The sequence below is a fragment of the Danio aesculapii genome, chromosome 8 (genome assembly GCF_903798145.1).
Source record: "Danio aesculapii chromosome 8, fDanAes4.1, whole genome shotgun sequence".
NCBI classification, from domain to species: Eukaryota; Metazoa; Chordata; class Actinopteri; order Cypriniformes; family Danionidae; genus Danio; species Danio aesculapii.
In genome coordinates, this window is record NC_079442.1 from 33,766,164 (window position 1) to 33,778,313 (window position 12,150).

The 12,150-nt window shown below is 37.8% G+C and overlaps 1 protein-coding gene across 1 annotated transcript; it reads left to right on the forward strand.

The window, feature by feature from the left end:
- The first annotated feature begins 5,226 nt into the window (after positions 1 to 5,226).
- On the forward strand, positions 5,227 to 11,761 carry fam78bb (family with sequence similarity 78 member Bb). Its single transcript, XM_056463787.1, has 2 exons — positions 5,227 to 5,489; positions 10,990 to 11,761. The coding sequence occupies exons 1-2, from the start codon at positions 5,227 to 5,229 to the stop codon at positions 11,510 to 11,512; spliced, it is 786 nt and encodes a 261-aa protein (XP_056319762.1). The 3' UTR covers positions 11,513 to 11,761.
- The last annotated feature ends 389 nt before the right edge of the window (positions 11,762 to 12,150 follow it).

Genomic DNA, 12,150 nt, shown 5'->3' on the forward strand with positions numbered 1-12,150 from the left:
CATTATCCTTCTGGAAGTAGCCATCAGAAGATGGGTACACTGTGGTCATAAAGGGATGGACATGGTCAGCAACAATTCTCAGGTAGGCTGTGGCTTTGACACGACGCTCAATTGGTACTAATAGGTCCAAACTGCCAACAAAACATCAGGTGTACCTAATAAAGTAGCAGGCGAGTATATCTGAGACATTTTTATATGCAAATCACATTTACAAGTAAAATGTAGTTAGCCATCTTAAATGTTCTTTCTTTACCTCCATGTGTGAGATACTGGTCTCCATCATTAATTTGGATTTACAAATAAAGCTGGGAGCCCAGATAGTCACTTAATACAGATATAGCAGATGCTTTTATGTAAAGAAACTTACAAATGGAAAACATGTCAATAATCTCTGATGTGACTCACACCTATGCATGTTTATTACCTCGAGTCTGTTTTATTCCGGAGAGAGTTCAGATGCACTAATTACAATAATCTTCTTCTGACCTCACATACACAGAACCAGATACCAGCCATTTTACACTGTGATGTTTCCCTGATGGATAAATTTGACACAAGATCGGCCTTAGTGACGACAGTCCATCTATGCTGGTTGTCATGGTTACATAGAAAGCCATCAATTAAGCAGCGGAACATGTCTGTGGCACTGTATTATCTCCCCTGTGCTAATAGACGAGGGCAAGCATTATGGATCAAAGTTGCAAAAGGTAATTATTATTTTCAATTCAGCAAGTGAAAATGTATCTCTAAATGTCAGAGGTAAGATAGACTTCTATATTACGCTCTTAAAGGTGAACTGCTGAGAACGGTTTGTCTTTGTGGTGCATTTATCTTTGAAAATTCTAACAAACATAATGGATTTTAAATGATAGATCCTGACCATAAATACATTTACACAGATTCCACAGTGTGTATAGGTGTTGGCACTTTTTTAGAAGAAGTGTTTGTTCTGGAAGTAGTTTAGCTTTTTTTTCCTTTCCACAGGGATTTTTGAAAAAGATTAGGGTTACGGATAGGGTTCAAACTTCATATGATATGCATGAAGAAGCAGTGTAAATTATCATTATCTCCCAAGGGCGTAGAATTGGCATGAACGGAGGGGACGTGTCCTCACCAATATCCACCGATTACTGAAATGTCCCTACCAATAATTTATACGACCCTTAGTAACCTACACATGCATAAAGTCAAGTTCGCTACGAGTTCACTGTAATACTATTAACTAAGGGTATGCAATTAATCGAAATTTTGGCCTTCATGGTTATGAGAAACTATAATTGGGATAAAACAGTTGAATTGCATCACACACCTCTCTAAATTTTTCTAAATTTCTACCTCCTCAAAGCCCGACTGCAGTAAAATTATGTAAATTGACTTTTGCAGCATTGGACAGGATTGTTATTTGTATTATTAAGTGTTTATTTTATATTATTAAGTACATTATTCATGATTTTAAAAGCTCGAAGGATGTATGTCCTTACCAATGACAAGAGCAAATCTATGCCTTTGTACCTGCCATATTAAGTTTTAAATGAATTTTCTTTGTTTGCGGTTCACTTTGTCACATGACCATAAACCATTTTGCTAGGTTATGGTATGATAACCTAAGTTTTGCAACAGTAACCAAGGTTTAACCATAGTTTTGAACTACTTTTACTTAAAAAAACAAACAAACAAACATGTATCGTTAAAGAGATTCCTAAAAGTAATTTCATTCTTAATAACTCTATCTTTATCATTAATTTTCTAATTTGAAACCACATTTTGATAAATTCAGCAACGGCAAGATAAAGGTGTTTCCAGTGTCAAAGATTTGTACATTAATAATATCTTTCAACTCTCCAGTGGTGGAAAGAGTACTGAAAAATCATACTCTAGTAAAAGTACCATTACTTGCCCAAAAATGGAGTGCAAGTAGAGTAAAAGTATCTGTTGTAAATATTACTCAAAGTATGAGGAAAAAGTGGCCCTTTTAAAAGTACTCAAGAGTAGCGAGTAATGAGCAAATACTGGGAAAGGCTGATGTGTTTACATGTAATTTGTGCATGTGTGTGTAAACGTAATATTCTGTAGTGCATTTAGTTCTTACTTAAAGCTGTTTTGTCATCATACAGTAAACATCTGTCACCTTATCAGTGACAATCAGTCTAAACAGTCTCTGCATCGGTATCTGTAAAGTATCTTGTTGCTCACTTTTAATGCTTCCAAAAAGTTTGCTGCATGCCTTCCCCATAGACGGGAAAAATAAAGTAGTGACTGCAGGTTGAAGAAAAGTAGTGGAGTACTTAGTAAATTACAATTTCTGAGAAAAACTACTCAATTACAGAAGTTTGAGTATTTGTAATTTGTTACTTTGCACCACTGCAACTCTCTGAGAAATTCAGGAACCTCTCTCCTTCTCATTTTTTAGGTAACTTCAAGTCAGAATATATGTCTGTCTAAATATTCCCGATTTTGATGTTTTATCTTTAGAAGGAGAGTTATGCGATTTATTTTTAAACTCTCCAAATGCTAAAGGGGTCTAACCTCTTTAAAGACAGAACAGATTTTTCTTCTCTTCATTTGAAATCTCAAAGACTTTAATCTCCGAGACTGATTGGGATCAATGCCTTTTATCTGTTTATTCCTGTTCTATCAATTCTAGACACAACCTTATTCAGTACAAAGTATTACACTGACTTCACTATTCTAAAACAAAGCTTAGTAAATTCTATCCCTCAGTTTCCCCCACATGCGACAAGTGTAAAGCTGCTGAGGGATCTTTTTTGGTCCTGTGTTCAAATTCAGAGATTTTGGTTAGAAAGATTTCAGTCCTTTGCTAAGGTTTACGATTGTGTTTTACTGCCCGACTCAATGATAGTCATTTTTGGCTGGTCAGATTTTCTGGATACTCTCAACTGAAATGTACCTGTTCAGTATGGCATGATCATAGCTTAAAAAAAAAAAAGTTTACCTATTCATGTGGCTCAAATCCAGCCCACATCAAACATTTACATCCGGCCCACATATTGCATGGAATGATGGCACTGTTTACCAGATCTGGGCCACAATTTAGCCATAGCAATACTACATATAAGCCAAAATTCAAGCAAATAAACCAGAACTAACCCAATTCGGGGCCACAGTTTGCTTTTGTTTTGGCCCAGTTCCGGCACACAGACAGTTACATCCGACCCACATAGGTAGAGTTTACTGTGCCAAATATTTGCCAAAAGTGGCCCACATATTTAAAATAACTGGGCCACATTTGCATCTACACATGTGAGCTACTTTGGGTTTAGACCCAGATTACCCTTAAATGATTAAACCATATTTTAGCCAACTGTGGCTTACATTTGTCCTCTGTGCTTTTTACCATTTTTTACTAAGTTTACCATTTTCCACATGGGCCACATTAGGTTCACATAAAGATTACATTTTGCCATAAGTGGCAAATATTTGCCTTAAAAGGCCCCTATATGAATTGGAAACTTTGACACCCTTTTGTCATTGTACAAGTGGGCCACTTCAGAGTCACTTTCATTTTGTCTGGGCTGAAAAAGGACCACCAGTGCCGCATAACTGCCTAAAGTGGCCCACATTTGTATGCTATCTTATCCTTTGTTTCTGGAAGAAAAACGTTAGGCCTCTTTTTTTGACTGGCTTCTTGGACTCGCCTCCACTTTACATTTGGTAAGAATTAAATATACCACATCTGGGAGCGGTGTAAACTTTGAGAAAATGTGGGATCCAGTCTTTTTTTCTAAAACACCATAAAGACTAATACTGTTGTTTAATTTCTGAAGAGTTCTACGTTTTTATCTCCCTCTCTTTACATCCATCGCTGTCTCTTTTTGTAGGTCATATAGGTATGCTTTATTTTACATTTTGCACAGATTATCGTTTCATGATGGGTTTGTCTGTCTGTTCTTTGTTATTATATGTCTGCAAAAACTATAATAATAACTAAATGGTTAATTTCCATAAGGGTACGAATGTAGTTCTTAGACCATCTTTAAAAAAGCATAGCTACAAAAAATAACATTTTGAGATCTGGTCATGCATTATCTATAATGCTATAAAAACACTATGACATCAAATAGCCTGCGTGCCACACAAGTCTAAGTTAGAATAAAGATAATTAGGCTTTGTTTAATAGCCTACATATGCATAACTACAAACATCAACAAGACTTACATGCTAATATTAGGAATAAGCTTACAAAGGAAGTTTTTTTTAAGATCAACTAAATCAACTGGTGTTTCATTCTTACATGTCATTAGACTACTGCAAGGTTTTTCTCAAGACCAAGCAGATGAACGGAGAGCTACATACAGTACGTGAGCAGGATTGAACGTGCTCTGGAACTCCTACGCGCCTCTGACCGTTCATTCAGCACCACAGCAACTGAACAGCGACCGCGGAGCGTGCACGCGCTGACAACGGAGATGAGGACTGTTTCTATTTAGCCGTGTAACAGTCCTTCTGACAGTGCACGTTTTTGATATTTATCCAAGCAATCTCATTTGGATGCCTCGCGTGTTTATGTGGATGCCTTATGTTTACTAAAGGAGTACACGCTATAACGGAACGACAAATGCGATGTGATTGAAAGCAACAAACCGTCGTTTAACACTATTTCGCACGGTGTCTCCTCTGTCGTGAATCATGCATTACTTTGGGATTGTTTATTGTTCCGAAAGCGCAAACATCATTCGAGGAAAACACAAACGCGACCACCTCTTAACGAGGCGAGCCGTCCGCCACACCTGACTGTTTTTGCTCTGCCTCTGTTTGTGACATGAAAACTCGGACCAGAAAGAAACGAATGAAAGGGCGAAGAGCTGCAAAAGCCCATGCGGGTTTGAAAGGAAACATATCAGATTGAAGCTGGAGCCTAAAACAATCCTTAAGTGCGACCGCGAGTGACAATCAAAAGCATGGGGACAGCAAAGATGAAGAGATGGTCGGAGGTCTTGCAACCTGTTGTTGAGTTACCAGTCTGCGACTAGATGAGATGTAGATCATAAAATGACAAATGACTTGGAGGAAAAAACACGTGCTTTTGAATGACACTTGTTTATTTCATTTTCAGTAGCCTGCAATTACCCTATTAACTGATGAGATACTGTTTGGCGCATGGACTGGACATGAGCTTTTACTGATGCGTTTTTCGTCAATATAAAATATCTTCATGTAAAATCACTCTTATTTGGTTGTTCATCCTGATTCTGACATCCTCCAGCAATGGGCTGCCTTCAGAGCGTCGCCTGCAAGCCCCGAATCAAGCGCGAGAATATAGTTGTTTACGACGTGTCTGCTACTATTGACCATTGTCCGACAGTAATCGAGGAGAATTCACCAATAGTGCTCCGCTACAAAACTCCGTACTTCAAGGCCTCCGCCCGGATAGTAATGCCGCCGATTCCTCGAAACGAGACTTGGGTGGTGGGCTGGATTCAAGCGTGCACTCAGATGGAATTCTACAACACTTATGGAGACCTCGGCATGTAAGCTTGATTCATGTCATTATTCACTGTCTTTGCCTTCAACCAAAGACACATTTCGAGATCAATTTTAAAACTGGAATGATCTATAAACAATCATTAACTCAAATAAAGATACCTGCCATATATAAACAAACAAACACAAAGTTATTTTTCAACTGTTTACGTTTTTGAAAAACAATTAGCCAGATTTGGATTAAATGTGAAGTTGTATAATCAATCTTACTAAATACTTCACCGCTGAATACAAGCGAGTCGTTTGAATCATGATTCATACATTTTACGCAAAGTTACAAAGTATTACTAGAACAAAACCTGCCATTTTCTACACCACTTATAAGACCTTGGCATGTTCTAACACTTTCACTGCTCTTGCTCTTTACCAAAAACAACATTTATAGGCAGGGATGGGCAGCATTTATGATACAATTTACAAAATACTATTTTGTATTTAAAATACTTGTATTTGATAGTGTTTATGAAAATGGATTAATATTTTGTATCAAAATACTTAAGGGTCTTGTATTTTTAAATACTTTGTAAGAAGTCTGCATGATGACATCATAAAAATGCACACTGAGATTGGTGCTTTCTCAGTTATTTGCCTAGGCTTGAGATCAAACCAGAAAATTGCTTAAGGTGGTCAATGCTTGGAGTATGGATGGAAGTTAAGTATCTTTGCTTGAGAAATTAGATGGAATAAAAAAATAATTCCTTAAGAACAGGATGAGGAGCCTTCAACATCTAAACATTCTCAGTCTCAGTGCTACAACTGGAAACTCAGATGAACTGTAGAAATATAACAGCTAAAGATGGTGTAAACTGAGACTTCCAGTTAAAGAAGAACTGAAAAAATCTTTGGAGAATGAGTAAACTTCACATATAATAGTAGTTTTGGATGAAATGCTGATGTAGATGCCGAGAAAATAAGACAAACAACATTCAAATAAGTCTTACAGTGGCTGACTTAACCTTGCTCAGAGAAAAGCTGCTGCTATCAAACATTGTTTACCAAGTCAGCTTAATAGTGAAAGGATTGATCGAATATGCCTATTGATGAAAGGTTTGCGAAGAAATGTCATACTCGCATGCAAAATTATTTTGTATTATTTTCAAAATACTAAATACAGTATTTTATTTTGATACTTGTTGTGGCTGCTGCATTTTGTAGTTTATTTTGATAAAGTAAAGTTTTATCAAAAATAAAGTTTATTTTTGTAAAGTTGAGGTATTGAAATTGAAATGCAATATTTGGTATTTGATTTTAAAATGCATTTCAATTTATCTTTGCCCATCCCTGCTTATATGGACAAACAATAATTATGTTTAATGGCAAAGTAGCATGTCATAGATGATACAGTGCTTCAAAAATCTAGTTTAAATAGGTTAGTAATGTAAACTGTCAGTCTCTTGTTTTTTGAAAAACAGATTTAAATTAAATAAATGAATCAAAATTTGTAATTTGCTGCATATTCAATGGAAAAAAAAAACACACATTCTTTACTCACATCGATGGTTTCATAAAGAACCTTTTAACACATGGAACCTTTTCGTTCACCAAGAGGTTCATTATAGGAAAGGGTTCTTTAGATTGTTCTTATAATTAGAAAAGAAATGGTTCCTTTAAGAACTTTTCACTGAAAGTTTTTCTGAGGAGACAAAAATTGGTTCTATATGGTATCTGTGGCTTAAGAAATCTACTAAAATACTTGAATGTTATGAGAGCAACGATGTTGTAAGAGCAACAAATAATAACTTGACTTCTAGTTGATTATTTGGAAAAGTGGCAGAAGGTAGATTTTTCTGATAATTAATCTGTTGAACTGCATCCCACTGATTACAAATACTGCAGAAGATGGAACCCGCACGAACCCATTATTCTCACAGAAATCAGTCAAGTATGGTGAAGTAAAAACCATGGTTTGGGGTTCCATTCCGTATGGGGGCATGCGAGAGATCTGCAGAGTGGATGGCAACATCAACAGCCTGAGGTATTAAGACGTTTGTGCTGCCCATTACATTACAAACCACAGGAGAATGCAATTTTTTTCAGCAGGATAGCGCTCCTTCTCATACTTCAGCCTCCACATCATAGTTCCTGAAAGCAAAGAAGGTCAAGGTGCTCCAGGATTGGCCAGCCCAGTCACCAGACATGAACATTATTAAGGAGGAGGCATTGAGTCCAGCATGAACGCTTTCTTTGCCATTCCAGATGACTTGATTAATAAGTAATTTGAGTCATTGCAGAGATGTATGGATGCAGTCCTCCAAGCTCATTGGAGTCATACACAATAGTAATTCTTTTTCCACTGGACCATGACGTTATTCTATACTGTACATTATTTCTGTTAAGTGACAAGACTTTTGTCTAAGTCAGACTTTACTGTCATAATTATATAATTAAAAATCAAGGCAAAAATTTTGGTAAAATAAGCGTAATCTAGAGGCCTTTGCCTTTTATATAAGCCACTTCTGATATTAAATGATCAACTAGAAGTCAAGTTATTATTTGTTGTGCCTAAAACTTGGATAGGCGACAAGACTTTTGTCAGGTAGTCTATGCACACACACACACACACACACACACACACAAACATACAACAATCTTTTTTATTGTAAGCTTAAAATTATTTTAAAACTACTAATTCATGTAAAAAAAACATCTCTTTAAATCTGTTTAATTGTTAATGTGCCACCGGTATTAACAGTCTATGAGCAGATCTATAATCTATATGCACAACTTCAATTCAATTAAGACCCTAAAGTGTGTACAGCACAGAATATCTTGTGTGCAGTGCACCAGTGATTTATATTCACAGAGAGTATGCATACATCAGCTCAGTGCCTGAGGGGAGGAGTGTTTGCACCTTCATCAGTCACTGCTTTCATTTATACTCCCACAAATGAGTTTCACAGCCTGTCACTGGATCAGAGGCGGTTAAAAACAGAATAGCTGCTCTGAAACATCAGTGTGGTTACGCTAAACAGAGTTTCGTTTTGCAGGCAAATGCAATTAAGTGCTCGCTGCTTAATCTACAAATAAATCCAGCGCAGGAGAATGAGAGACGGAGACGTTCTCACACCCACCCACCAGCCCTGTGACTCGTGACGTGGGCCCTTCGGATGCTGCCTGGGGTGGCCTGTCTGTGTGGAGGTGTGGACATGTGTGTGGGGGAGTGCATCACTGCCCGAGCGGGTGGTTGCGTGGGGTTTTCTGTGACACAGATGGTGCTGTACCGAAGAAGAAATGCCAGCGTCGGGTCATACCTAATAACACCCAGCCACATTAACGTCCTCTCACACTGAGTCATTTTAAACTGGCAGCTGGGACCCTGATAATGAATGTCATCATTAACCCCAATTATCATCTGCACTATTGGACTCAGAATCTCTTTTCTATTAAATACTCAACAGCGATGTTTGTTTGTTTGTTTGTCATGTTTCGTTGCATGTCAAATTGAAGGACATTGGTTTGTTTGCAATTTGCCAAAACAAGCACTAGAAAAAAAAAAACTTTAGTACTTTTTAATACTAACCAACAATGAAAATTATTATATATTACACTACCGGACAAAAGTCTTGTTGTCAATCTCTGTTGTAAGAACAACAAATAATAACTTGACTTCTAGTTGATCATTTGGAAAAGTGGCAAATTTTTGCAGTGAATCATCTGTTGAACTGCATCCCACTCATCACAAATACCCACATGTATTGCAACCCACATTGACCCAAGATTCTCACAGAAGAATCAAGTTTGATGAAGGAAAAATCATGGTTTGGGGTTACATTCAGTATGGGGCGAGCGAAAGATCTGCAGAGTGGATGGTAACATCAACAGCTTGAGCTATCAAAACATTTGTGCTGCCCATTACATTACAAACCACAGGAGAGGGCAAATTCTTCAGCAGGATAGCGCTCCTTCTCATACTTCAGCCTCCACATTAAAGTTCCTAAAAGTAAAGAGGGTCAAAGTGCTCCAGGATTGGCCAGCCCAGTTACCAAACATGAACATTACTGAGCATGTCTTGGGTAAGATGGAGAATGCATTGAAGAGGAATCCAAATAATCTTGATGAACTCTGGGAGTCCATCCATTCCAGATGACTTTATTAATAAGTTATTTGAGTCACTGCAGAGATGTATGGATGCAGTCGTCCAAGCTCATGGGAGTCATACACAATATTAATTCTTTTTCCACTGCACCATGACTTTATATTCTATACTATACATTATTTCTGTTAAGTGACAAGACTTTTGTCTAAGCAAAGTCAGACCTTACTGTCTTAGTTAAATAATTAAAAATCAAGGCATGATCATATTTTATTTTGGTAAAATAAGCGTAATCTAGAGGCCTTTGCCTTTCATATAAGCCACTTCTGATACCAAATGATCAACAAGAAGTCACGTTATTATTTGTCGTTCCTAAAACTTGGATAGGCGACAAGACTTTTGTCAGGTAGTGTATATTAGATTACATTAGGGTCACACAAAAATGTTTTTGTCATAGCCACATGTACTGCAATTAATGTGTGAAAAACACTACTAGTTCTCAAATTTAGTGACAATATTTTTTCACACTTTGTCATGCTACTTGTAGTGCACACTGAGGAGCAAATAACTAATAATTTGTACTTCTGCCTTTTTGTCACGCCTGGTCCTCAGTCAAACCATTTGACAGGAAATGGGTTTCTCACACTTCATTCACTGGTGCAACCGTCTAGTAAGTGAAACTATAAAAATAAACAAAATTGGCGGATTTTCAGAAGTTATCATGCATTGTGTTTTATATTTTAGTATCTGACTATTCTACATTTTCTATCTTTAATTAAATGAATATACACTAAAGCCTATATTATTTAAAGTGTTGATTTTCAGCAAACAGCATTGAGACCAATGGGTGATTATTTTTCTTCCAACACAGAAATAATATACATAATTTTATTAGATTTTTTACAAATTTTCCAAACCACATTTATGGTTAAGAAATAGAAATAATAATAATAATAATTCCTTACATTTATATAGTGCTTTTCTGAACACTCAAAGCGCTTTACACATTTTTTTGGGGGGGGGAAATCTCCTTATCCACCACCAGTGTGCACCATCCACCTGGATGACACGACTGCAGCCATATTGCACCAGACCGCACACCACACAGCGGCTGATTGGTGGAGAGGAGACAGAGTGATGAAACCAATTATGATATTGTGATGGTTAGGAGGCCATGATAGACGGAGGCCAGTGGGCAAACTTTGCCAGGATGCCGGGGTTAAACCCCTACTCTTTTTCAAAAGACATCCTGGGATTTTTAATGACCACAGAGAGTCAAGACCTTGGTTTAACGTCATCCAAAAGACGGTAAAACGTCACATATAATAATGACTGAGCTACATGAGAAACATTTCCATAATCCTAAGCAGAAATATTTAGTTTAACACGCATTTCAAGAAATAAATGAATTCAGAAGTGGGCCAAAATTAACATCTAAACATTCATTTCCACAGGTCAAGTTGGGAGCTGCCAGAGTTACGAGAAGGACTGGTGAAAGCCATCAGCGACTCAGACGGTGTGAGTTACCCCTGGTACGGAAACACAACAGAAACTGTGACCCTGTCTGGACCTACATCCAAACCCTCACGCTTCACTGTCAGCATGAATGACAACTTCTACCCCAGCGTAACATGGGCCGTCCCGGTCAGCGAGAGCAATGTGCCTTTGCTCACACGGATCAAACGTGACCAAAGCTTCACCACATGGCTGGTGGCTTTAAATGTGACCACACAGGAGAAGATCCTCCTGCAGACAGTAAAGTGGAGGATGAAAGTGGACATTGCTGTGGATCCATCAAAGCCGCTCAGCTCTCGAGCAAGACTCACCGGCCGGGTGCACCAGGACCAGCCCAAAGTGTTGACCCATATGGAGCAGATTCCTCCTAACGCTCTGGGTAAACCCAACGCTAATGATGCCCAAGTGCTAATGTGGAGACCCAAGAGAGGGCCACCACTTGTGGTGATCCCCTCCAAGTAGCAGGTTGTGGGAAAACTTGAAGGTTTTTAATCAAAATATTCAATTTGCCTTAAATCCACACTGCTGCCTTTGATGAAATTTGGTTCGGAATCTCCCTAGAGACACTTAAAGGAACAGCTCATAAACAAAATGACAATTCTGCATGCTAAACCCAAGTCTCCTGCATTTCAAACCTTTATGACTTTCTAGTAACAGGTGCTGCAAAACGTTTCCGTATCATTTGTTTTGAATGTGTTTCAGAGCTTTCTTCTATCTGTAAGAAGTGTTTTCTTCACACTTTTCTCTTTCCGGTCTGGATTCTAACCCAACCCAACAGCGTTTGGTGGAGGCTTTCAGAGCAGAAAGGAAAGCTGTTCCTCTTTCTGTTCTGTTGTCTCCCTTTACCCTACATTGCGTGATTTATTTTACAATTATAGATTGAAAGATCAGAAAAAGTGCATCCATAGCCCTGCCCAAAGACCCTTCCTTTAGATAAAACACCAGGTGTTAATGGAAATCTGTCACTACAACCTTAAAACATATCTTAATACAAGGTGTAAACGGTGTCAAACTGCCAGTCACGTGACTTCAGCAAACAAAATGGTTTAAAAATGTCAATGGTAAAAAAACAAGGCTGTGAACCTGTAAAAGGAAAACTA

Coding starts and splice junctions, on each gene's coding strand:
- fam78bb (XM_056463787.1), top strand. CDS start 5,227: ATGGGCTGCCTTCAGAGCGTCGCCTGCAAGCCCCGAATCAAGCGCGAG. Junction 5,490..10,989: donor ACTTATGGAGACCTCGGCAT/GTAAGCTTGATT, acceptor TCATTTCCACAG/GTCAAGTTGGGAGCTGCCAG.